This window comes from Drosophila kikkawai, chromosome 2R, assembly GCF_030179895.1.
Source record: "Drosophila kikkawai strain 14028-0561.14 chromosome 2R, DkikHiC1v2, whole genome shotgun sequence".
In the NCBI taxonomy this organism is placed as follows: Eukaryota; Metazoa; Arthropoda; class Insecta; order Diptera; family Drosophilidae; genus Drosophila; species Drosophila kikkawai.
This window is the reverse complement of record NC_091729.1, coordinates 21,969,830-21,995,131: the sequence shown is the minus strand read 5'-3', so window position 1 is coordinate 21,995,131 and position 25,302 is coordinate 21,969,830. Positions and strand designations below refer to the sequence as shown.

At 43.6% G+C, this 25,302-nt stretch overlaps 2 protein-coding genes across 5 annotated transcripts; both read left to right on the top strand.

Annotated features, from left to right (window-relative positions):
- The first annotated feature begins 141 nt into the window (after positions 1-141).
- Positions 142-2,494, top strand: fidipidine (coiled-coil domain-containing protein 93). The gene is made up of 7 exons (XM_017168905.3): positions 142-353; positions 410-618; positions 681-810; positions 871-1,170; positions 1,232-1,590; positions 1,649-1,762; positions 1,835-2,494. The coding sequence occupies exons 1-7, from the start codon at positions 270-272 to the stop codon at positions 2,421-2,423; spliced, it is 1,785 nt and encodes a 594-aa protein (XP_017024394.1). The 5' UTR covers positions 142-269; the 3' UTR covers positions 2,424-2,494.
- Positions 2,495-5,104: 2,610 nt separating this feature from the next.
- Positions 5,105-23,426, top strand: CngA (Cyclic nucleotide-gated ion channel subunit A). 4 transcript variants are annotated; one of them, XM_070284640.1, is made up of 10 exons: positions 5,105-5,570; positions 7,606-7,620; positions 9,405-9,601; positions 10,307-10,835; positions 17,492-17,743; positions 17,934-18,096; positions 19,123-19,662; positions 21,000-21,665; positions 22,198-22,348; positions 22,408-23,426. In XM_070284640.1, the coding sequence occupies exons 3-10, from the start codon at positions 9,501-9,503 to the stop codon at positions 22,556-22,558; spliced, it is 2,553 nt and encodes an 850-aa protein (XP_070140741.1). In that variant the 5' UTR covers positions 5,105-5,570; positions 7,606-7,620; positions 9,405-9,500; the 3' UTR covers positions 22,559-23,426. The 4 variants fall into 4 exon arrangements, with proteins under 4 accessions (XP_070140741.1, XP_017024417.1, XP_017024418.1 ...); XM_017168928.3 differs by lacking the exon at positions 7,606-7,620; XM_017168929.3 differs by lacking the exons at positions 5,105-5,570; positions 7,606-7,620 and adding an exon at positions 6,218-6,287.
- Positions 23,427-25,302: the final 1,876 nt, after the last annotated feature.

Below are 25,302 nucleotides of genomic sequence, written 5' to 3'. Positions count from 1 at the left end.
GCTTTGTTGGTTTAATTTCAACAATTAATATAACAAAATATTTCTTTTTAATCAATAAAAATCTTCTTTAAGAAAATTCTCTTATGAGTTTTCTAAATATTTATTTACTTAGTATTTGGCTCAGTGTGCTTCAGCTAGTGTGGCCATAGCTCATTATCTTAAAATCACAAAAATTCAATTATTGTTGACATTTCTGTGTGTTTTGCCAATTTTATTTGATAAGCAATAGCTTCCAGCTCTCTGATAGCATGTAATTATCGTTGTTGTTCATGGCTAACCGCGATGTATTCTCCAAGATCCTGCCAAATGTCAAGTTGGGCACTCGCTACGATGAGGATGGACGTGAAGTTCAGGTCAGCTGCCTTAATCCTGTGGGAATTACCAGTTTCTAATTCATTTTCCCTTGCAGGTGGAGCGTCGGGAGGATTCGGACGCCACTGCCAAGGAGCAGGACACCTTTGACATTCTGGTGGCAGCGGGCTACTATCGTGCCCGCATAAAGGGCTTGTCTGCCTTCGATAAAGTTGTGGGCGGAATGACTTGGTGCATCGAGTGCTGCGACTACGACGTGGATGTGGATTTACTCTTCCACGAGAGCCTTTCCATTGGGCAGAAGATGTAGGGAATATCTGCAGCTAGTTAAGGTGAAGGTCACTAAAGTTCCCTTTCTATTCTCACAGTGCTCTGGTAGAAAAGATAGTCTCTGTGTTGATTGACATGAAGTGCCCACATAGCCTGGAGCCCCATCAAGTTCAGGGCCTGGAGTTCCTGGCCATTCACCCAGTCATCCAGTGGCTGGTCAGGACTTCGGTAAGTGGACTTCTGAGCTCTCCAAAACCAAGTTTATTAGCATTTACCTGACTTTTCTAGGTGGAGAACCGTGCTGAGCGTGGCCAGCGTCTGAAGAGATTTGCCATTGGTCAATTCCACAATCACTATCAGTACAAAAGCGACAAGGACAATCTCACTAAAATACGCCTGGCATCCACTCACATCAAAGCGATACAGGAGGTGTACGGTCCCAAGAGACTATACGAGAGACAGGAAGCCCCCGGGGACGATGATGTGTCAAGAGTCCGTCTTACTCTGCTTGAGTACGGAGATCCCGGGCCGATGTTCAAGAGCAGCGCAGAGAGAAAGGCCGCTCAGGCTGCAGGAGAAGCTGAAGAGGTACTTAATCCTTATCATTTTAAAGTGGAATTCCTGTTTAAAATTTCCCATATTTCCACAGCTTGATTTGGAGGAATACCTGCGCAGTTTATCCCTCGCTAAAGAAGACCTTACGGGCACCCAGAAGCGTATTGATCTCGATCCATCAGCGCGACATGAGCTGCAACAGCACTATGCTGAATTCAAGCTGGAAATGGAAACGGATGCCCAAGAGCTGAAGGCTCAAAATCAGCAGAAACGTCTGGAAGCGGCCAAAATAGCCCTGGAGCACAAGGTGAAACGCTACTGCAAGGACAACGAACAGCTGAAGGAAGCGGAAAAGGAGCAAGACCAGAAGACCAAGGAAGTGGAGGAACAGTTGAATACTCTCAACGCTGAGTTGAAGGCGCACAAGGACACGGCGGATAAAGCAGATCCAAAGTGAGTTGTAATAAGAAATGGTTTTATAGAGACCTTTTAATGATGATTTATTTCCTAGGCTGCTGGATAAAGTTCAAAGCTTGCTACAGCAACATGAAGAGCTGAAGAAGAGCGAGGCGGAGTTCAAGGAGTCCTGTCGCACGGATTTGGCCAATCTTCAGCAGCAAATTGAGTAAGGTCTAGCTATAAGCTGTCTCCATCATTTATTAGAATTTATTTACTTTTCAAATCCTTTGCCTTACAGCGATTTGGAGGCTTTCAGTGCTCAAGATGCGGAAACCCAAGCCGCAGCCTTGGCTGGCGAAGAGCAGCGGCTCAAGGAGTTGCGCCTGCAGCTGGCCAAACGCAATCGCGGCATTGTGGCCATCGAAAGAAAGTTGGACGCCATTCCCGATCGGACGGAACTTGCCCAATATCAGCGACGATTCCATGAACTGCACAACGAGATGAGCGGCAAGCATCTGGAGACCAAGCAATATTACATCCTGTACAACACACTCAACGACAAGAAGCGCTACCTGGAGAAGGAGCTGACCCTCCTCAACTCCATCTGCGAGGCCTACAACGAGGGCATGATGAGTCCGCACGGCCGCGAGGACTTTATCCGCCAGTTCGAGTCCATTGTGGACGGGGTGAAGAGCGCCCAGGACAAGGTGAGGCACAAGTACAATGAGGAGCGGATGCGGCGCGACGAGCTGAATGAGGAGCTGCAGTCGCTGCTGGAGCTCCAGCGGCAATACGCGCTGGCCGTCAAGCAGCTCACCCGCGAGTGCCAGCGCTGCGAGCAGCTGCAGCAGCAGCTCAGGTCAATTAGGAGCAGGACCCAGTCCTAGGTATCGGTTCAACTACTTTAATTAACACGGAACACACTTAGCGAATTCGTTCAATAAATTAAATACACATATATCGCCTTAATTGTAGTGCCATTATCCCAGCAATCCTATTACGGGTTGCTCCCCCAAGGATTCGCCTTGAGCTGGATCAAGTGCGCACATTTGTCAAGCTTAACTTTAACCTTTGGCACTGCACTGCTCGTATTTCATATATTTCCATTCATATTCGAGTATTTGTGGAATTCCTGTCACTGCTGCTGCTGCCGTTTATTTCCATGGACCCCCAACTAGCAGGGATGATAAAGCATCGGCAGGACATGCAGCCCGAAAAAATTTGCATATTTGCATTGCTGGCAGCTCACTTTATTCCATTCCATTTGGCGCTCTAATTAATATGCGGGCCGCTTAGTGGCATGCCGAGCAATCAGAGCCACTTCAGGAACTCGGGGGGCCCACAGGACCCCAGGACCGACCGCAGCTGCTGCTTGCTGTTAATTAATGTCCTTGCACCTTAACATTGAATTCAAGCTGGGCCAATGCAATTACATTTTATTGCGTGGCAATCAATTCCATTCAACAAGTGACATTGAGACGGGGCTCAGATAGGAGGCATCCGTGGTGGCCCACTTCCTGCTTCCTTCAGTGTTTAGCCTTCGGCCATTTGGCCAAGATAAATATCCAGCATATGACGAATATTTAAAGCGTCGAGGAGACAGACCTCCGCTGAAGGTTAAACCGGAGTCCTTGACAGGCATTTCACAACTGACTTTATGGGAACTCTGCTCTCGGCTGCCATTGTGGCCGCTCCACCTTCTCCGCGACACTGTCTGCCTTATCGTACAAGAAACACACCCATATAGAACCAGTCAGGCATTTCGTCCATACATACATATACTATGTGCTTCGCTCCGAGGTCGGAGTTCCCTGGATCCGGGTAAAAGTGAAAGCCAACACAAGGGCCCATATCCTCCCGCGTTTCCTCATTTAAATTTGCTTTGGCATTTCACCCATCATCCGAGCACAAAGGCTGAATGGAATCGAATCGAATGGGGGCTGATTCCGGGCGCTGATTGGGAGCAGGCGTGGGAGCAGGAGGACCGAGCGCACACACAAGCCTTGACAAAAGTCAATCAGCATATTTGCTCGATTGGAGGGAGCATGCCAAGCGGATAATCGATTCGCAATGTGTTTGAATAACAAATTACTGGAAATTGTGAATGCGAAAGTCATTGTATCACTGGGAGAGAGACAGCCAGACAGACGCATGAACACATACTAAACACATGTAGTACTTTTCGGCGAAGGATTGGAAATGGTTTCGGGAATCGGGATTAATATGTATGCAGCTGTCAGTGCCGCAGGATTGCGATGGAAACATTGCGCCAGCCTGACAAGCTCCACTTGTTGGCCTTTGCCATCTTGTTTGGTGAGTGAACTTGCGACTCGAACTATTGAACTTTGGGCTCAAACAATGAACTGTCCTTACTATTTGCTCTTCCTCCAAAGATGGGGAAAGCGTACACCAGGAGAAAAGTTACCAAGAGGCGGGAAAGGGGGGAGTTTTAACCTTTCCTAACTAAGTTTACTAAAAGAAATATATTTTTAAAGTAATATATTCCTTGTTAGGAGTATTTTTCAATTTATTATATTTTATTGAAATATTAAAAAATTCCCTTTAAATACCACAATAGTCTTTGGTTTCTTAGAGTTCATTTCAATATTTGTTCAACATTTCCTGTACATATTCAATACCTCTTTTTCGTAGTGTAATAAAGGCAAAGGCAATAATCGTAGACATGCACAGATGTTCGAGGAAAACTTTAGCTCTATCTCGCCACAATGGAAGAGGGGGGAGAACCCAATGGACCGGGCTCAACCACATAATCTGCTGGCCAAGTTTAAGTGTGAATAATCGTGCCGAATTAGTTGTGTTTTTCGATTCGATTCGGCTGGGATGTCAGTGCACCTTTTTTGTCAACAAAGAAAGTTGCCAAGGATGCTTATGCCCACTCTCCATCTCCGGGAACAACATATGTGGCAGACAAGTTTAAATCAAGGCAAGGACAACAAAAAGCGATAAAGGAGCGATACATGCATTAATCAACTTCGGCAAATGAACCAAGTTGGCCCTGGGTCCAAGACCCAAATGGGAGGGAGTCCAAGCCATGACCTCAAATCTCGAACTTTGGACTTAGCACTCCTCCAGCTCACACCCCCATATCACCGTCGATTTGTCAATGTGTCAGATGATCAACCGAAAAACGGGCATTGGAGGAGCATTGATTTAATTAATTTATGTTGTCGCTGCGGGCCTGGCAACAGCCGACTCTGGTAACTCTGGCCAGGATGCCCAGCGACTCCTGGCGCTCCTCGCTGGGGCCATGCAACAGGTTGGCCAGCTTCCGTGCGAAGAGAGCTTTTCGGGAAAAGCTCAGCCAACGATGACGACGACGTCGACTACAACGAAGACCATACTCATGAATGAAAAGCGGAGAAGCTGCTGCCGCCGATGGGCTCTCGGCTTCAGCTTCAGCTTCTGCTGCTGCTTCTGTTTTCTGCCTTCAGTTTCCGGAGCTCTCATTGCGCCGCCAGCCGGGCCAGCGAACGTACACGGCGCGGACTCCTCCGTAGAGATCCCCATATCCGCACGAGATCCCTGTTCAGTTCCTGTGCGCGGTTCCGTTCAAAAGGAAATAACGGGCGCACAGCCGTCACATTTCATTTGAATTTTAATTCAATAAAAAAGTGCACAAAAACGCGGGAATCATAATAATAATAATAATAAAAAGCGATATATACCGGGCAGCAACAAATGTAAATGTCCGCCTGGTCGTTTCAATTTCTATTCTGGGTTCCCAAGAAAAGTGTGTGTGCGTGTGTTTTTGTGTGTGGAAATATGCAAAGATTTGCGTAAGTCGCGAGGCGTAAAAAATATTCAAATTTCATGTCGGAATTACTGCACGCATTCTTAAATAATCCAATGCTGGCACAAGTGTGCAAATAATAAGGAGACTCGAGACTCAAAAGGCGACGCCAAGCGTTTGCTAATAGGATTACGCATCACCTCCGCCGCTGACAGTTTCGGAGGATTAGCAAGGATCCACTCGAAAGCTTCAGCTTCCTCCCGAACCCCACGACTTCAAACAGGTAGGATGTGGAGCAGGCATTAGCGCAGTCCAGTGCAACAGGCTTTTAATCAAAATCACTAATTTGTCGAGGACGTCGCACACGGCGTATGCGTGATTTCCATGCCCCTGCCCAGGCTCTGGCTCATTTCGATATTGATACTCGTATCGCTATCCGGCTAATTGTTAGCTACAGCCCATGGGACGGACACCCACAGAGACGAATTAATAAAGAGCTAGCTCGGTGGCCATATTAATTTCGGGGGGAGGGGGAGGGGTGCTTCAAGAGGAGCAGTAAACTCCATAAATATCACATTTTATTAAACAAAGCCCGAATCCATTTGCGTTATTGCGATTACGTGCACGAATGTTAATTGAAGTCACCTCACCTTTTCAGGACCAGAGGGAGATATATACACCCATACATACCCATCCATACACCTGTCGTCCCCCGGAACCACCCTGAGCACTTATCAAGCCAGCAGCAAAACCACCAAAACAGATTAGATAAGTCGATGGCGGCGATTGGTGGCTGTGGAAATGATTAGCGGACAAAGAGGGTTGGCGAAGAGAGATATAGAGATGTCGATGGAGGAGACTCTGGGGCGGAGCAGGGACGGCAAATGAATATTCATAATGAGGCGCCAGTTACACATTTGCCGGCGAAGCATGAACAGCAAATTACGCACAAAATAATTGGCATTAGCATATTTTGTGCATCCCCGTACACACGTCGATTGTGAGTGTGTGCCTGTGTGTGTGCTTAGGGATATCCTGTTTTAGAAAATGCTTTCAAGTTGCTCTTCATTTTTCTTTTTTTTCCCACTCCCACGTTTTGATTGAACTTCAAATTCCCGTCTAGCACCCACATGGCGTATACGTGATGCGTCTGAGAGGATTACAAAACGATAGCTGGCAGTAAAGTGAAGTGCCAGTGTGGGATCCGTTCTCTTTCTATATTGAATAAACATTTTTTTATGCCCCTCCTCTCGGTCACTGGGGGAAGTTCTAATTGATCCCCCCCCCCAAAGCTGACAAAGCGGAAATGGACAGAGGCCCTGGCAGAGCACAAAGTGTAGAGCTTAGATGGTGGTTGGTAAGGAAGAGCAAGCGAAATTTGTTTTCAATATGGACATGTGTTTACTTATTTAGGACTCCTCTTGGCCTTTGTATCTCACAAACCGTCCCACCCGCTCGGACAATCCATAATCCCCGCTAAGCGAGGCGAGTGTAAACGATTCCTTGGGGGCATAAACTTCACACATTCCCCCAGTATCGTTCTGCTTATACCCGCAGTGCCACTTAATCATTACAAATAAGCCACATATGTGCAGAGGCAAAAATTTCAAATCGATTAAATGTTATATAAGGAAGAGTGCCTTGAGGTGTAGGAGAGGAAGTGGATAATGGATTCTTATATACAAAATATAATCCGCATGAGTATGGCATTCAGGTAATGATACGACTTATTTGTATCTTCAAAAGTCACTTATAAATGCAGTCATATCATTCGTTATCCAGTTTTAAACTTGTTTCTATATAGACCTTAAGAAGTAAATCCATAGTCCAAATCTAAATCCTATTATTTTAGTTTAAAAGAAAACAAATAAATCTTGATAGCAGTCTCGAGATATTTCTACTTATGACATTGTTTTTCTCTCCCTGTACCCACACACGCTCAGCGGGTAACATTTATGGCTCGTTAGCAATTCAGTTCGAGGTTCGAGCTTCGAGACTCGCAGCTTGCTGCTCGAAGGGGTGTGGAGATCGACGGGCATTATGGCCAAAGGCAAGACCAAAAGTTTTGTCTAGTTTTGAAGTTGTTGCCACATCGGCTGCGGTTGCTTTTGAGGTTCATGGTTTAATTGGCCGGGCATCCCGCTGCAAGCCAATTTCCCCGGATTTTTGATTGGTTCTCGGGGGCAGGCAAAGTGGCTTTGGCCAGGACAGCAAAGCAGCAGTAGCAGCATCAGCCACATTTTATCAAAGTCAATTCTTATCTGCACGAAAAATGTTTGCAGCTGAAGTTGATAAATGGATTTACTTTGATTTTACAGCTAAAAATCGATGCGGTACGTAGAGCGAGTATTTCTCCCATTTGAATCTGTCTAATACCAGGAGTCAGAGCCCGGAGAGCCCGTCGAGACAATGGACCGAAAGGGCGGTCAAAGACTCGTGTCTGAATCATCGAAGGTTCCCGGCTCCCGGCTCCCGTTCGCCCCATCTTGGCTACTTGGCCAAAAACCGAAATTGCACTTAAAATTGAATGCTTGGCTGGAGGAGCGTGCAACCCACAGATAATCTATGACATAAAATCACGCGACAGTAAACGCCGCTTAATGCCAGACAAAGGGAAAGGACAAAGGACCAACTGCAACTTGAGTGTAGCTTTCTCTCTGTTCAAAAGGGACGCGTATTTGTCCATGTACCTTCTTTGTGGCAGCCACTCGACTGGAAATTACATAAAGAAAAAACTTTGCATTTGCTCTTCATTTTTTCGCTCGTTTTGATTATCAGCCATTGCATTTGCATTCACAGTCGCATTTCCATTTTCATTCCCAATCCCATTCCCTTACCCACTTTCCCTTTCCATTTTTCCTGTTCGTTGCCCAAAACCGAATCCCTTTTTGATTTTTTTCTGTATGAGTCACAGCTGCATTCGCTCTAGTTATCTGTTGAAATTTTTTCGCTCATCTGGCAGCTTGTATTTATCATTTGCGCATCATTAGGTCTCGTCTAAACGGAATTATTTATTTGCCCGAGTGAGAACTTTCCCTACTTGGACAGCTGCTGCTGGTGCTGCTGCTCTGGCTGGCCCCAGAATCCAGAGAACTCTTCAATTAACACCAAGTGAAGTGCAAAAAGTGCTTCGTTAATCAAGGATTTGTGCTTGAGTTTGCCTTGGAACTTTTCTACGCTTTTGCAAACGATTAAAGTTTAGCAGATTTAATTGAAAGTCCAAATAGTTATCCTGAATTTATTTGCTGTAATTTTCAGTTGTTAAGCTAAATTTCATAAAGTGTTATCTATTTTCCTAGAATTTACTCCGCAAGTTTCTAATAATTAAAGTGGAACTTAAAGTAAATCAAAGTATAGATCTATCTTCTTTGTACTCTATTTTTTAAGACATCTAAAAGCTTAGATCTTTCTCAACACTATACTATATAGCTTCAACGTTATGTCCCGACCTTCGCTGATTGAGTTCTCCATGCAGTTTCTTTAATTTCCCCAAAAGCCTTAAAGTTGAGCAGCTTAAACTGAAGACCGCCCAAGTAGTGGCTCATAATCATTTACTATCAGTCTGAAATGCTTTTCTGATTACCTGCCGGGAAAGTTTTATGAGGCAGGAGCAAGGAGCTCCTCGTTTTAGCAAGTATCGCCACACGAGCTTCAGGCTGAACATTTTCTGTTGCCTGCCTCGAGGGGCCCTTTAAAAATTTCAAACCGCCACAGACTGTGTGTTTCGTAATTTTGTAAGCCAAGAATTTTGCATTTAATTGCTTAATTACTGCTGCTCTGCAGACATTCCCGGGGCGGAGGAGGCGGTGGAATGACTCTGGAGGAGCCCCTGACCCACAACCTCTGCTCCCGGGCACTAAGCGGCTGGCATTTATGTTTACGTCTCTCAAACTGTTTTATGGCCTCGCAGAAAGGAGCATTTATGACTGCCCCGGGTCCCCGGATCCTCGGCGGTGCAACTGTGTTGGCGGGCGTGGCCAGAGCCAGACCACAATTGCCGCCAAGTGGGCGTTTAGGCACACTTGGGCCACAAACAACTTTCACGCCAGCCGCCGTCATGAATGCAAAGTTTTCCTCCTTAACCCTGGACCTGTTCTCCTTCTTTCTCCTCTTGCAGACTCCCTGCCCGCTGGTCATCATGCTTACCATGGTGGTGTGTTCGTTTCCCGCGTAGCTAGCGACATCCCATCCGACGTCCGGACATCGCCCAGCTATGTGGACCTACATGATGGCTGCCGCTCGCGGAGATCGGGTCAACACGATGATGTCCACCCGGAGACGCCCCGAAACGGAGTCCCCCAAATACGGTTACAAGTGAGTTTGATTCGTTGATTGCCTTATAAAATTTCGTATTAATTATAAAAATAATTAAATAATTAGAATATCTGAAAAATAATAACATTTCTTGAAAATAAAATCTAAATTGAATGAATGAAAAGAGAAAAACGTTTATTTATTCTTTTTAAAGAGCTAAAGTTAAATTTAATCTGCAATTTTAACCAAAAATGTATTAATTACAATTAGTTTTATATTAAAAAATGTTAAAAGTATTTTATTAAAGTATTTATTAAATTATTCTTGCATTGTAACTAATTTATGTGTTTTAGTCTCCACAAAGACAAGGAACTTTCGTGAAAGGTATTTCAGAATACATTAAATAACAATTTTAAAATGTTTAAAAGTTGGATCAGTTAAAGTTAAACCTAAATATTTACCTCTTAAAATGTTTATTACGGTTTAATGTAAATAAAATTAATGAATTTAATTTAAATTGGGCTCAAAAATTAAAAAATTAATGGAAAAACAAAATTTTAAAGTAGTTTTTAAGGCTTAACTATTCAAACTAAATGTAAATAAAAGGTAAAAAAATAATTAAGATTTAGTTTATTTATTTTTAAATCTTTTTCTTCAAGAAAGTTTTGCTTAAACTAGAGAATGTCCTTTTTTACTTGAATAATACCTACTATAAAAATATATGAAACTATATCCCATATACCTTCCTTGTCACTGTGCCATCAGCCTCTCCACTCGTCCCATGTACCGAATCACCAGATTCGTGGGCCCCGCCTCCTCGGCGCCCGCCCAACTGCAGTTGCCCTGCGGCTCCCATCAAGCAGTCAGCATGGGCGGCATGGCACCGCCACCGCTGGAGGAGATTAGCGGCGGTCTGTTCGCACCCTTTGCGCCAACGGCGACGATTACGGTCGAGCAGGCGGCCACCTCGATACCGATGGCCGTTGAGGGCGAGGTGCATCATCTCCACTATCCGCCCAGGAGCTGGCAGCGCAGATATCGTCAGGGGAATCATCGCCAGGCGGAAGGGCAGACGGGTCAAGGGGCGGACGAGGACGATGATGACGATGACGAGGAAGATGATGATGATGATGATGAGGATGAGGAGGAGTTTAGAGAGGCTGGAGGCGAGGATAACCCGGAGGAGGCCATTGCAAGGGCTGACCAGCAGCACCATCAGCAAAAACACCACCATCACCATCAACCGCATGCCAGTGATCCCAGTTATGTGGAAAATGGCAGGAAGCTGATACAGGTGAGTGGAAAACCACACTGCTGAGAAGTATTTCTTTAAATAAAATCAAAAGATTCGTAAACTTAATGCAGAATTAAAAGATATAGTATTCCATATTAAATAGTTCCAAAATATGCCAGCCTAGGGGCGTAAAATGAGTAAATCAATTTGTCTGCAGGGCCAACGTGGCGTATGCGCAATTTGATAGTAGATTCAGATAAAAGCTCACTGATAAACGATGGCCAATAATCCGTGGCCAATAACTGATGCATTATGTCCCGTCGAGGTTGTAATTTCAGACTGTCCCTGGCCACAATTCAATTATGTGGAAATGTAATTAAGTAATTGCTCTAATTGATTGACGCCTCGCCAGCAGGGGGAAGAGGAGGAGCAGCTATTGGCCCAGTTTCTGGAGCTGCGGGCCAGGCCAACTCCGCTTTGTCTGCATAACTTCGCTTCTGTTTCTGTCCCTGCCCCTGGGCTCCCTCCATCTGCCAGACTAATGCAAATGAACTGCTCAGACCTTCATAAACTTGACCTTGCCGTAAATCGCGTTTTAATTACTTCCTCTATTGTCACGTAGCCAAGGCATCGCCCCGAGTCGCCTTCTCCTGCCTTTTGGGACCCTTGGGCTCTGTCAGGCGTCGCCAGTTGAATGCCGTTTTCGGTTACCCGCAGAAATTTTTATTAGCACGTGTCAATTGACTTAAAACACTGCAAAAAAGAGAGACAAAAAAGGCTAGGTGCTGCTGGTCATGAAAGGGGGATTGGAGGTGTTGGGGTCTTTATTTTTTGGGCAGACCCATTAGGCCAAGCACACTGTTTGGGATACTCTGACAAAAAGGAAGTGGTTGAATAACCAAGTTGAAGGTGAAAAGAGTTTAGGAAAATAAATAAAGGAAAGATATTTAAAGTGGCTTTGAGTTCGTAAAGGGGGTTAAAGTCTAAATTCAGTTAAATATATAAAACATACAATGAAATATATATATTTTTTATTTTTAAAGATTATTAAAGAAGATATCCCTTTACCTTTTTCAAACACATCTATTCTAAACCCAAATTATATTTGTCATATCTAAGAATTTATTGCAAATACAAAACAAATTCTAAAATTAAATGTAAACCTTTTGAAGAAATTCCTGTAGAACAAATTTAACTAAACTAATAAACTGATAACAATTTGCCTAAAATAAATATGACAAGTTTTAACTTAGCCTGACAAGGCTTTAGTTTAAAGCTATTTGCAAGTTTATTATGCAAATTTCACATATTTACATTTCCCAATTTTAAATGCAAAGCCTTGGCCGGCACAAAACTAATCCAAAAGGTGACTTCCCTTGACTTCCGTATCTTGAATCTCAAACCTGTCACATCTCTCGCTGGCCGGAATCAACTTACTTACTTAACGTGACTGCATCGGCAAGCCTCATCAGCAAGCTGGCGGACTCATCACCCACCAGATCTCGCATGTCCTGTCCAGGATAATTGCATTACTTGGGTTTCCTTATGAAAGAAGAAGACGCAGAAGAAGGAAACCAGACTTCTTCCGACCCGCAGGGCTATAAATAAGTGAGTGTATATTTCGGCCCGGAGTCGGGGGTGTTGGATGTGTGCTTAACGAAGAGCAGGGACAACACCAGCTGCTCGTGGTATCCGGGGCGGGGTCCACCAGAGGCTATGCGGTGCAGAGCCAAGGGCGACAACCAATTTGATAGATAAGAGAGTCGAGTTCGAGTGCTCCGCTCAAAGTGAATGGGAACAGGGACAGAGACAGAGAGAGCAGCACCACAAACTGTTTCAATGTCATTTCATAAATGGCAACAGAAACAGCAATACCAATACCAATGCCAAAAGAAAAACGCAATGAAATAAATACAAATGAAAAGCCCTCAAAGTCCCCATCCTCCCAAAGCCCCCTCTGTCCTATTTCCCATTTACAATTTTCCATTTCCACGCCCGCATATCGTTGTGGTTGTCGTCCAAATATTGGCTTGGTCGCTCGGTTGGTTGTTGTTAATGCTTTTGAGGTGTGTTCCAAGTGTTTGTCCAGCAGCAGCAGCAGCACCAGCTCAAAACAGGCGGAGAAAAGCTAAGGAAACCCCAAACTGCTGCCATTGTGGTTATATAAACGTCCATTACTCAAAAGAAGAAAGGCGCGAGGGGGATAAGAGCAGGAAAAGTGGGAAATTTTATAGAATTGGCATTGAAAATATGACAAGTCTCGTGCCAATCCAAAATAGTTACAAGTCCTCGAGTTGAATAGCCCCGACAACAGGACGGCACAGGGCTGTGTATCCTTGTCAGCTGGTCGTACAGTCATTCAGTCATCCAGTCATGCCATTAAACCGATTAATGAACTCTATTTGCCTGGGCCATACCTGCGTACATACACGGTGCGAAAAGGTAGGGTTTTAGCCTAACATGGAGTGAGCTTCATGCTTTTGTTTGGTGTCTGTAAACCATATAGTTTTGTGGATTTTCTACATTTTATTGACTACTTTTAGACATCAAAAAGAAGGGTTTTTAAGTCTCCTAAACAATTTTAAAAGATATCCTTAAATATTTATTTATTTATGTTCTTAGCACCTAATTTATTACATAATTATTATTTGAAATCCAGTCTAAGAAATTTCTTAGATATATATTTTTTCTTTCCCTGTAGATGTTGGCTCGATTGTCCTGCCGTCTTTGCCATAATGTAGTTGTTGCCGTGCAATTTGAGAAGGCGGCAGGACACTCAACGCGATGATGATGACACTAGGCGGCGGAGAAGGTCGGTGAAAGGGGAAGTGGGAGAAAGCAGAAAGGAGCGAGAGCAAACAGCGAAAGTGCGGTCTGTCTCGCGGACTTTCCGTTTAGTCAAATTTTTTTTTTTGCACCATCGACAGTTACGAAAAAAACGCGCTCGCAGGCGGCAGCTTAGCTCGCGGACAGTCTAACTTTGCAATAAATAAAATTACTAAATAATCGTTTAAACAAAAACAAAACACCGACACAACTCCCGGAATTAAGGGCAAAAACAATGCTGAACTCGTCAACTAATGCGTTCGGTAAACAATTGAAAACAAGGCTTAAAACTGAAGCGGCAATAACAAGAAACTGAAAAAAAAGAAAAAACAATGGCAACAACTGCAGGGACATGGATTTCCATGTTGATGAGGGTCTCTCCTCTGATTCGATCCCTCGAAGCTTGTTTTTTTTTCGGGTGGAAAAAGACAACAAACAGGACATTGGGGGAGGAGTTTGGGGAGGCATTAGTCAGTTTATTAAACGGACCTTGTTATCGTTTAGACCAATGTTCAACGCCTGTTGCCATCCGATAAACATCAGGGCTTATGGTCATCCAATCTGCGTCGCAATTTGCATAATTTCCCACGTTCCCATCGAAATCACAATCAAATAAATATCCAACTATCGCCTGTATCAATAACAGGCCAGTGATAAAGTGCACGAGTTCATCCACAACAACAGAAAAGGGGTGTGGCCCCCCTTTGAATTCGTTGTTCTGTGATAAGATATCGACAAAGCGATTTTTCTCATCCCATTTGGTGTTGTTTTTCAGGCATTTCCCAGGCCAGAAATCAGTCCAAGGTTTGTTAATGCAAACTATCGACAAAAACAAAGGGCTTTAATATATCAGTTCTTTGGGAGATGATAAGCACAGGTTAATCACTACACTCACTACATCAATTAGAGATTTCAGAGAACAACATAGAAGAGATAGGTTAGGATATATAGTTTAGGGGAATCATTTTCAACTTAAATTTCCATATACTGGTACCCGTACTCAATTCCCTGGCACTTTACCTATCCTAAAATAACTCCTAAACGTTTCCTAAATAGACTTTATTGGCTTGGCCGTTAATAAACTTCAGAATTTACAACTCTATTGGCTTCACTTCCTCAATTACGGATTAGCTATTTGGTCTTTTCCAACCCCCGATTTTTATGGTGCAATGCCAGCTTTGTCATGTTTTTATGGAGTGAGCATAAAATGCCCACGCGTGCCATAAAGGTCGATATGAAAACGCTTAATTCGCTTAGCATAAAGTTACCTGGACAGGTGGGGGAGTTGACGGGCGGCGGTGGGCGGACTCCGACCTAACGGACTCGCAATTATGGAAATTTATTGTGAGCTCCACGCTGGCCCTTTGTGCCTCGAATGCCAATCAGGCGGTGGTCCGTTGATAATGCCAATGCTGCTGCTGGGTCAGTGTTTCAAGTACGGCCAAGAAATAAAATAAAATAAGTTAAATAATACTAAAAGCCGCTCGATTTTTGTGCGTAACCTTGCGTTTGGCGAATCGCTTGACCGTTTGGCTGATGAGCTCATTGGAAATCAGAATGATCTTCCCAAAAAACACCGGCTATCCGTCAAATCAATTGCGATTAATTTATGCCCAAGTTAACCCTCCCGCCTCCAAGCTGACCGCGGTCCGCCTTTTAGCTTAATTGAAGCGGCGGTGTTGGCCCGGCCAATTAAAAAGCATTTAGAGAAAACGCCAAACGCCGGGCAGTGTCATCAATCTTGCTTGCTCCGTTCGGGATCTTCGGTGCCATGAAGGACCTCGGTCACTGGAGACATCATCATCATCCGCTGTGGCTGCAAGTTAATTAATTAAAACGCGGCAGCTCGATGAGTGGCGATGCAAATTAAGAAAATGGCAAAACAGCATTTTGAATTGACAACAACACAAGCTAGAAAAAACGAAAACCTCTCGATTTTAGTACAGTCAAAGGTCTTTAAAGGGAACTTTAGAGAGTTTCGGGAGGGTTTTATAAAATATAATTTAAAATAGAGGGATATCTTAAACTTGAAAGGAAAATATAAATATAAAAAAACAAAAATACAGAGTTCCATCCCTTATTCATGTTATGAATAATTTAAGAGGGTTTTAGGAGTAGTTTTAGGGTTTTACAAGGGTTTTTTCATCCCTATAAAATCTCTCAGTATGATTTTTGATTTATCAAAATTAATTGCAAAAGCCAAGCGAGTTAGCGAGTCTCCACTGTACCATATTGCGTATGGATGTCGTGGCTTTGGTCAGTGGCGTTGCCTCTGCCAGCGTCGCTGCCCGGCCTTCGATAGCAGCGGGCGAAGTCAAGTCAAGTGCCGCATTTTGGCGGCATCTGACGACACGAACAGTTTGAGAAGCTCGACGCCAGCTGAGTGAGCGCATGCGCGCAGCCGTTGGCCAAATAAGTAATCGCAATTGCCGCCGTTTATTGTTATTGCCGCAGGCCAAATTCGGTAGAATCACGCTGCAGAAGTGGATAGACGGAAAAGTGTAAAAGTGGAAGTGAAATCGCAAAAGGAAGTGAGAGCAAGTGAAAGGAGGAGAAGCAGCAGCAGGAGGAGCAGCTCCGTCGATTTGCATGCGACATTTCAAAGTCAGAGACATGGTGCAGTCTCTGGATATATCCGCCATAACAGGACAGCAGACAGATGCGGTAAATCCACCTTCATAGATACACATGTGACCTTCAGACCCCCTACACACACATACACAGCGGGGGGCGTGGCATTGCATTGTCATTCGCAATTTGCCATTTGCCATTGCCCGCCCAACGAGGCGTATGCGTCATATTTTCTGTTCTTGCCCTTGTAGCCCCCTTTTTTTTTTTTAGTTTTTTCTTGGTTTTTTTTTTGTAAGCTAAGGATAGCTTAATGGATTAACCGCTGCCGGCGGCTGATAAGCGTTTATTAGACTGTCAAACACACGCCCTTAATGCCTAGAAAGCTATCATGGAAACTGAAGCCTGCGAAAGAGTAAAAGTAAGGGATTTCTTGAGGCTTAGAAAAGTGTATAATCTGGGTAATGTTTTTTTTTTTTGGTCTGGTGGAATCTAGTACTTAAAAGAATTGTATATTGCTTGAATATATTTAAGCTTTAGCTGGAAATCTTAAGTTTCGATGAATACAAATAAATTTAAAACATATTTGATTGTGTTTAATTTCCTTCCTTTCTTATGATTTTATTATATTTATTCAAGAACTTTTCTTTATTGAATTTAATTTGTAATTTATATATTTGCTCCTGCTGTTACTATACTTTTATGGCTTATCCGTTTACAATTTATTATACCAGCAATCATAAAAACCAACATAAATATCCTTACATACATTAATTCATTTCATTTCTTGTTTAATCCTTTTTTGCTGCATTTAATTCAGCCGAAATGATTTTCTTTATTCGAAATATATAAAAAATGCAGAGCAGATGAAATGCTTTTTAAACCGCATTAAATCTGTAGTTTATTCGATTTTCTGCTATTCTGCTGTCTAGCAATTGTCCGCGTCATTCAGCTGGCAGACATAACAAAATTTAAGCACCAAACTTGGATGCTGCCCAACTTTTAATGTGGTTAACGGAGGGGGCAAGTAGAGGGAGGAGGAACCAGAAAAAGGAGATGCCCATAACCGGAGCACTAAAACGCTTCAATTAGTAAACGTTCGGGGAAAACTTTTATCCCAGAACTTATGTCTGAGCAACCACCCACTTTTAACCCTACTCTTAGTTGCAGTGAGAGAAAATGCCTTTAAAATATCTAAAATCACAATAATCTGGATATATACTGTATATATAAATACTTATAAAATATTGCAAGCTATAATGTATAATCCAGAACCTTGAATTAATTTTCTTAACCTCTCCCATAAATTTCTCTCCCTGCAGGAACCTAGCAAACATAGCAAGCCATCGGCTTTGAGACGCACCCTTCAAGCCCTTCGCCAGCGTCTGACTAAAAGGAATCGCCCCAAACCGCCGGATTGGTTCCTCGAGAAGTTCTCCAACACCACCAACACGGACAAGATTGGCAAGGGATGTCCGACCATGGAGGATGCGGCCCTCTCCAGCGAAATTCGAGGCTCCAGTGTCCTGTGCAATCGTCTCTCCGTGGATCCCACTCTGCAGTCGCATTACAGGGTGAGTGAACTCGCAACTGGAGTTTGCCAAATGAAATCTGAGTCACTTGGAGAAAACTATTACTACCACTTGCATTTGAGACAAGAGAAAGCTTAAAGTTGTTAAGCAGTTACTTAAAGACGATTTAAATTAAAACAATAAATTCTATAAGGATATAGAACTAGTTAATAATAATAGTTTACTTTTTTAGTGGCTGGCCATCGTCTCGCTGGCGGTGCTGTACAACATCATCTTCGTGGTCGGACGGGCCGTCTTCTGGGAGATCAACAAGAGCGCACCGGCGGTGTGGTACACACTGGACTACCTCTGCGACTTCATCTATCTGCTGGATACGCTCGTCCACATGCACGAGGGTGAGCACCTGACCCGTCACACATCCTGGCAACATCGCAAGCACTGAAACCTCCATCCCATTTCAACTCCCTCTCGGTTGCGTGTTTGAGATTTGAGATTTACCTATGCAAATGAGACCGGCACTAAGCCGCCTTCAGACAATGGCAGCGATGCTGTCGGCAAAGCCATTTGCCACGCATATGAAACCCATTTCTGTCCGTGAATCCCACATATGTAGACGAGTCCTGCCAGCTTCAGCTCCGGGTGTGGGTACGGGTCCGAATGGGGTATTGTGGGAGTGGTTCAGTTGCCAAATGCAGGGGATAAGCCAACCTTGACATTTTATACAATGGCAACAAACGTTCTGGTACCCCTTAGTTACGGCTGTGAAAGGCATAACTAATTTGATGGGAGAAATGTGACAGTTATGGGTTAAAGGATATATTTCCAAAAATATCTTAAAGTTCATTTTAAATGTTACTGAAGCTTGGAAGTAGTCAAATTTGCTTTTAAACTCCGCAATCCCAAGAAAACAAACTAAACTTTTTCACAAGTGTTTGTATTTTATGAGTAGCTTCTCTCTCCCTGTTGTAATTTGCAATTTCCTGTTTGCTGCTCAAATATTTTGGTTTATTTTAGGCTAATTAATGCTGGTCTGAGGTTTACATAAAATATATGAAAATTAAGGATTTATCATAGCCTTTTGCTAAAAGAAAAATAAAGTAGACTTAGGAAATTTACATATATAGAGTATAGCTTAATTTGTTACCTTTAAAATATTCAAAAATTTTTAATAATTTTTAAAAGTAACTCCCCTAAAACCCCTCGACATCCCAGGGTATTCCCACATTCATCAATCCCACAAGACCCTTAAAAAAATCCAGAGAACTATAAAAACTGTCGCCGCATGGCGCAGGCAAAAGGCATGACTGAAACAAAAGAAGGCACCACCTCCACCCGGACCCGGACTCTGGGTCACCACTACCACAGAGCAAGTCAAAGCCCAAGCTAACCCCCCTTTTGTGTGTCGCCTTTATCCTTGGCAGGATTCCTGGACCAGGGGCTCCTCGTGCGGGACGCATACCGGCTGCGCAGTCACTACTTCCATACGAAGGGCTGGTATCTGGACGTGCTATCGATGTTGCCCACGGACCTGGCCTACATCTGGTGGCCACCGGAGACCTGCTCCAGCCTGTACCTGCCATGTCCCGTCATCGTACGCCTGAACCGCCTCCTGAGGATTAATAGGCTGTGGGAGTGGTTTGATCGAACGGAGACGGCCACTGGATATCCGAATGCCTTCCGCATCTGCAAGGTGGTCCTGGCCATCCTGGTGCTGATTCACTGGAATGCCTGCATGTACTTTGCCATCAGCTACGAGATCGGATTCAGCTCGGACTCGTGGGTCTATAATTTGAATGGAACGCGGAACAACACGCTCCAGCGGCAGTACATCTACAGCTTCTACTGGTCCACACTGACACTGACCACCATTGGAGAGACTCCGACGCCGGAGAACGATGTGGAGTATCTGTTCGTGGTGGCCGATTTCCTGGCGGGAGTTCTCATCTTTGCCACCATTGTGGGTGAGTTTTTGCTTGCTTTTTTAAGGCGGAAATAGAAGGATACATTCCTTTAAAAAATATCCTTTTATACCTATAATTAATTTCAAAGAAAAGTGTGTGTCTGCCCTCATTTAGGAATTATTATAATTCTCACCAATTTCCTCTGCTGCTTTTATAGTAGTGTTCAGGTTCCAGGACCTCAGTGGGTCAGCGGGTGTCCCTGGCAAATCCTTTTCGGGTCCTCTGTTTGCGCCTGTTTACGCAAATATTTTGTCTGATCGTTTAATTGGTTCCAGAGTGACATCTGTGACATCAATGGGTATTAATTTACAGCCACGCACGTCAGGGTCGTTGGTCGTGTGGGTCGGCCTCCGCCTCCATTCCTCTCCGGCGACCCACATTATTCATTACGCTCGCAGTCTGTTGTATTCGTCTCGCTCGTTGCTCGTTTTGTTTTGTTTTGCCGGGTTGATTTGTTGCCTCCTGCTCCTCCTTTTTTTTTTTGGCAAACGTGCCTTTTTATCATTTTTGTCGTCCTCCTTATCGCTGCCATTACCGTCCCCGGAGCAAGTCGCATTCCCGGCAGCTGCCAGACTGCTCGAAGCCTCACATTTCGCATCCCACATCCACGACCTCGCTGTGCAAACAAATTTACTTACTGTGATGAATGCCGAGTTCGTTTGGACAGGACAATTTGACGGATGCACTGGCAGAAAAAGAAAGTAGTTAGCCAACCACAATCCTTTGACTTTATTGGTTCACAATTTTAATTAGTGTTGTTTTTATTGTTTAATTCAATGACGTTAACAAAGCCATTTAGTTTGGTTGTCTTCCTACATTTTAGACTAATTTATGACAGATTATTCCTCTTCCTTTTAATAATCCATCAGTTTATTCTTTTAACAATTGTCTTCATTAATTTGATTTTTAGATTTCTTACAATATTTTATGCTTCCCATATACTATATTCTATAAATTATGAGCTTCATTTTTTCCTGAACTTCTTAAAGCCTTCTTAAATCGTCCTTCGACATTAATTATTTTGAGACCAAATCGAATCAAAATCTATTTTTTGCCAAGTGGCTCGGAGGTCACTCCGCCATTCCACCCCGTTACTTTCTTATTCTTATGTATGTTCTTGGTGTGTTGGTGAGTTTGGCACCGGAAGTGCCGCCATTAGTCGCCTTTGTGCCGCATTAGCCGAATGCCGGAATCCCCGAGTGGCACGGCACACTGATGGCTTCAGTTTCATTGTACAAGCCGGTTATGAAGCGGCCAAGATGAATGGCCATTCCGGCCCAGCCTGCCGCCTGCATTCATTAGCCGAGTTTCCTTTTCTTCCTCTCCCCCTCCCCCAGGTAACATTGGCTCCATGATCTCCAACATGAACGTGGCCCGCGTGGAGTTTCAGAATCGCATGGACGGCGTAAAACAGTACATGGCCTTCCGGCGCGTGGGACACGAGTTGGAGGCCCGTGTTATACGATGGTTCGCCTACACTTGGTCGCAGAGTGGCGCCCTCGACGAGGAGCGAGTCCTGGCCGCTCTGCCCGATAAGCTGAAGGCGGAGATAGCCATCCAGGTGCACATGGACACACTGAAGCAGGTGCGGATCTTCCACGACACGGAACCGGGTCTCCTGGAGGCTCTGGTGCTGAAGCTCAAGCTGCAGGTCTTCAGTCCCGGCGACTATATCTGCCGGAAGGGTGACGTGGGCAAGGAGATGTATATTGTGAAGCGCGGAAAGCTCTCGGTCGTGGGAGACGATGGCATCACCGTGCTGGCCACCCTGGGTGCTGGTTCCGTGTTCGGTGAGGTTTCCGTGCTGGAGATAGCCGGCAATCGGACGGGCAACCGAAGGACGGCCAACGTGCGATCCCTGGGCTACTCGGATCTGTTCTGTCTGGCGAAGCGGGATTTGTGGGAGACGTTGGCCGATTATCCGGAGGCGAGATCCACGCTCACTCAGCGTGGATGCCAGCTGCTGCGCAAGGATGGGCTCTTGGATGAGCAGATATTTGCTGGTAAGTTTTGGGCTATGAATTATTTATCATTTATTAGGTCCTAATGAACTTGTTCTGCTTGGTGAAAACACTTAAGTAAATACTTATTAATTAATAATTCATGAAGTGTTAAATGCGTGGTGGAAAAACATTGAGTTTAATCCTTGGACAATGGATTTGAGAGCGCAAAATAAATTGTTTTAATTTATGGCCTACTTAGCCTGCGCAGCTATAATAAATCTTGTTTAATTTGTCAGAATTATAGCATAAATATGTGTATTTAATAATCATTGAGCTGTGAAAATCATTTTTCTTAATGGATGTGGCTTATGAATGAATGAAATAAATATATTTATCTGCGTGCTTAAAGAATATCTTAAAAGCTAGATTTATCAACAGAAAGTCTCTCTTTTTTCAACTCAAACAATCAATATAAATTACCTTAACTTTTATATTTCTTCAAATTGAATTCCCTTTAAAATTAAATTTTTGGCAAATTGGTAACTTTGGAAAGTTGTTAATTGAATATTGAAAATTTCCTCCACCTTTTTAGACTCCCAACGAGTCCACGACAGCATTGAGGGCGGCATTGAGAAGCTTGAGCTCTCCGTGGAGAACCTAAACATGCGGCTGGCCCGTCTGCTGGCGGAGTACACGGCCAGCCAGGCCAAGATCAAGCAGCGTTTGGCCAAGCTGGAGATGAAGTGAGTGGCTTTTTATTTCCCCCTGACCCGACCTTAACCCCCTTCAACCTCGATTTCAGTGGAGGTCCTGGCACGTGGCGGCTAGAGTGCGAGCCACAGACGCGAGTACGCAGCGGACGACTTTATTCGCTGCAGCCGAAGCGGCGCCCACGTTCGCGACCCGATGCCACTGCCAAAAGCGGCGAGGCTGCCAAACAGAACACGCTCTAAGCCCCGGGTGAAGCCCCGGGAAAAACCCCCAACCCAACACCCAACCCTTTAGCCCGTCCCGAGGCCGGAAAATAGTGATAAATGCATTAAACTTGCAGGAGTATAACCTTTGGCCCCGGGCCAAACTTTCCATGAATCTGTTTTTTGCCGGGCAAAGGTAACGTTAAATCAATTTTTAATTTTTACAATTAGTTACGTTAGGGTGCCAGCGAAGCGGAAGGGTGCAGACTTTATAAATTTGTAAAATGATTCAAAACTGAATGTGCCTCAAAAAACAGTGTGTGCGTGTGTGTGTGCGAGTAGAGCTAGGTTAAGGGGAGGAACAGATGGGGAGGAAGGCAAAAAGAGAGAAAGAAAGTTAACCCACTACGATCCAGTGTACATATTTTAAGCATAGTCCAATTTTACATGCGAACAGCGAATGTTTGCCTAGGCTAGGATGTTTTTACACAAGCACCAAGGACACACATACCGAATTAAGTGCACCAAAAATCAGATCAAGATCAGCCAACACAACAAACTGACCAAACCGTAGACATTGCTGAAACTACTTAGGAGAAGGGAGACAGAGTGGAGACAGGTTAGGGGATAAGGCAGCAGGATTAGATGGCATCAAACCGAACAAATCGAATTCAAAGAAAGCAAATGTTAACAAGCTTCCAAAGCTTCCAAGCCAAGGCAAATAGCAACACGAGGGGGGGAAAACAACAAGAAAAACAAGAAACAAAAACAAGAAACACAAAAACAACAAGCAAAAAGATAAACAAATGAAATGTATTTTTATATTAGTCCTAGACATTGAATGTACGATGTATTGTCTATGTGTAAGTACGGCTAAAGCAACAAAATAAACGAGAATCGAGTCAAATTATATTGGAGCACTTATATGCCGGCGTAAATGTATCCGGAGCAAGTGCTTCACAGTTCCACAGCTCCAAAGTTTTCTCAGTTCCAGGTAAATGCAAATCGCCCACAGCCTCCGGCCACGCATTACCTCCAAAGGATTCTCGCTCTCCCTGGCAGGATTCTTTTTACCGACTCTAATGACATCTTCGAGGGCGTTGTAGACAAAAAAGAAAAGAACAGCAGAGGAAGGGGAAAACGCAAAGGGAAACTGTATATGAAAACACCAACAAAGTCAATAAATGCAAACGCATTGGGGAAAATGACAGCAACACGCGTTGGCTTTTTAGGTGCGACTTCTTTGTGTGTACAACGTACCACGCGGCGTATGAGCAATGCCAATGCCGCAAAAAAAAGGTAGAAATAAAGGTTTTAAGAAGAAAAGTAAAGCGGGAAGCAGCCGGGAAACTCTACACATAAAGAAATTCTAAAGAAATCTTGATAAACAGAAGCCCAGGATTTGAGGGGAAATTTGTGCTAAAACCCCTTATTCTCCCATGAAAATGTCTTTGAAATAAATCTAATTTTAAAGCAATTTTTAAATTCTCATCAAATCACAAATAAAAACCAAACGCAAGCACTTTTATTTCAAGTGTATCGAGTTGACGGAGCCATGTGGAGCCATGTGGAACCCTAAAACGGTCGCATCATGCCGTAAGTGCAGTAAAAAATCAATTTTGACAAAATGTGAAAAAATACACTCGAAAAGCCTTAGGAAAATGAAATGGGAATGGGTATGATGGGTGTACCGGGAACGGGATATGTGTGATGTGAGGACGCCCCTTGAAAATCACTTGGGCGTGAGACGAGGGGCGTGGCACGTGAACGGAACCGTTTTGCGGTGAAGAGGCAGCGGGGCGCGTTGGAAAATGACTGACAATAAAATGTTGACGCAGCCAAAGAGCATTATGGATACAGGGTGCTCGCAGGCGATTGGATTAAGTCGATAAGTCGGTTCCCCGGGATGATGGGGCCCGAGGTCCTGTATCCCGCCCGAATAACACAATAACATTCAGAGTACCTGCTGGTCCTTGCTTTATTGAAGGCGCCGCGCGACGGGTCCTTTCATACAGCCTAAGCTGATTGATGCTGAGAGCCCTTCACTTCACACATCTGCATAAAATAAATCCTAATGCTCACAATGTTGGTTTTAAGTTTATGAAAAATATACAAATAAAAAGGTCGCCAACAAATACCCTAAAATCAAGTGAAGAAAAAAGGTAAAAAGGTAAGGTAAGGAAAATAATTAAAGTTTCGTTTTCACTTATATTTATACCCTTGCAGGGTATTATAATTTCAGTCAGAAGTTTGCAACGCAGTGAAGGAGAGCTTTCCGACACCATAAAGTATATATATTCTTGATCAGCATCAACAGGGGAATCTTTCTAGATATGTCAGGAAGAAATCGATTTTTTTGCCATTTTTGCAAAATTTTATAAGGGGTTGCATCATTAAAATTTTTGATTTTGATAAAAAATTGAATTTTCAAAATTTTTAAATGAAGTATGCAGATTTATTAACTGTAGAAAATCTTGCACAGAACAGTTTTCTGATTTAAAATTAATGCTCTTTTGGCCGAGTTATGATATTTTTAATTTAAAAAAAAATCAAGAAGTTTTTTAATATAAAAAATCCGATTTTATAATACAAAATAATATTTTTCTAAGTCAAGGAATCATTTCCGACCCTATAAACCATATATATTCTTGATCAGCATCAACAGGGGAATCTTTCTAGACATGTCCGGAAGAAATCGATTTTTTGGCCATTTTTGCGAAATTTGAAAAGGGGTTACATCATTAAAATTAGCAAAAATGGCCACAAATTTTGATTTCTTAAAA

What these genes read in the sequence shown, in the direction of transcription:
- fidipidine (XM_017168905.3), top strand. Translation starts at nt 270, where the DNA reads ATGGCTAACCGCGATGTATTCTCCAAGATCCTGCCAAATGTCAAGTTG. An exon ending in AGGATGGACGTGAAGTTCAG is followed by an intron (nt 354 to 409) that starts GTCAGCTGCCTT and finishes TTTCCCTTGCAG; the next exon opens with GTGGAGCGTCGGGAGGATTC. An exon ending in GCGGATAAAGCAGATCCAAA is followed by an intron (nt 1,591 to 1,648) that starts GTGAGTTGTAAT and finishes TTTATTTCCTAG; the next exon opens with GCTGCTGGATAAAGTTCAAA.
- CngA (XM_017168928.3), top strand. Translation starts at nt 9,501, where the DNA reads ATGTGGACCTACATGATGGCTGCCGCTCGCGGAGATCGGGTCAACACG. An exon ending in GGATGAGCAGATATTTGCTG is followed by an intron (nt 21,666 to 22,197) that starts GTAAGTTTTGGG and finishes CCACCTTTTTAG; the next exon opens with ACTCCCAACGAGTCCACGAC. An exon ending in TTGGCCAAGCTGGAGATGAA is followed by an intron (nt 22,349 to 22,407) that starts GTGAGTGGCTTT and finishes CCTCGATTTCAG; the next exon opens with TGGAGGTCCTGGCACGTGGC.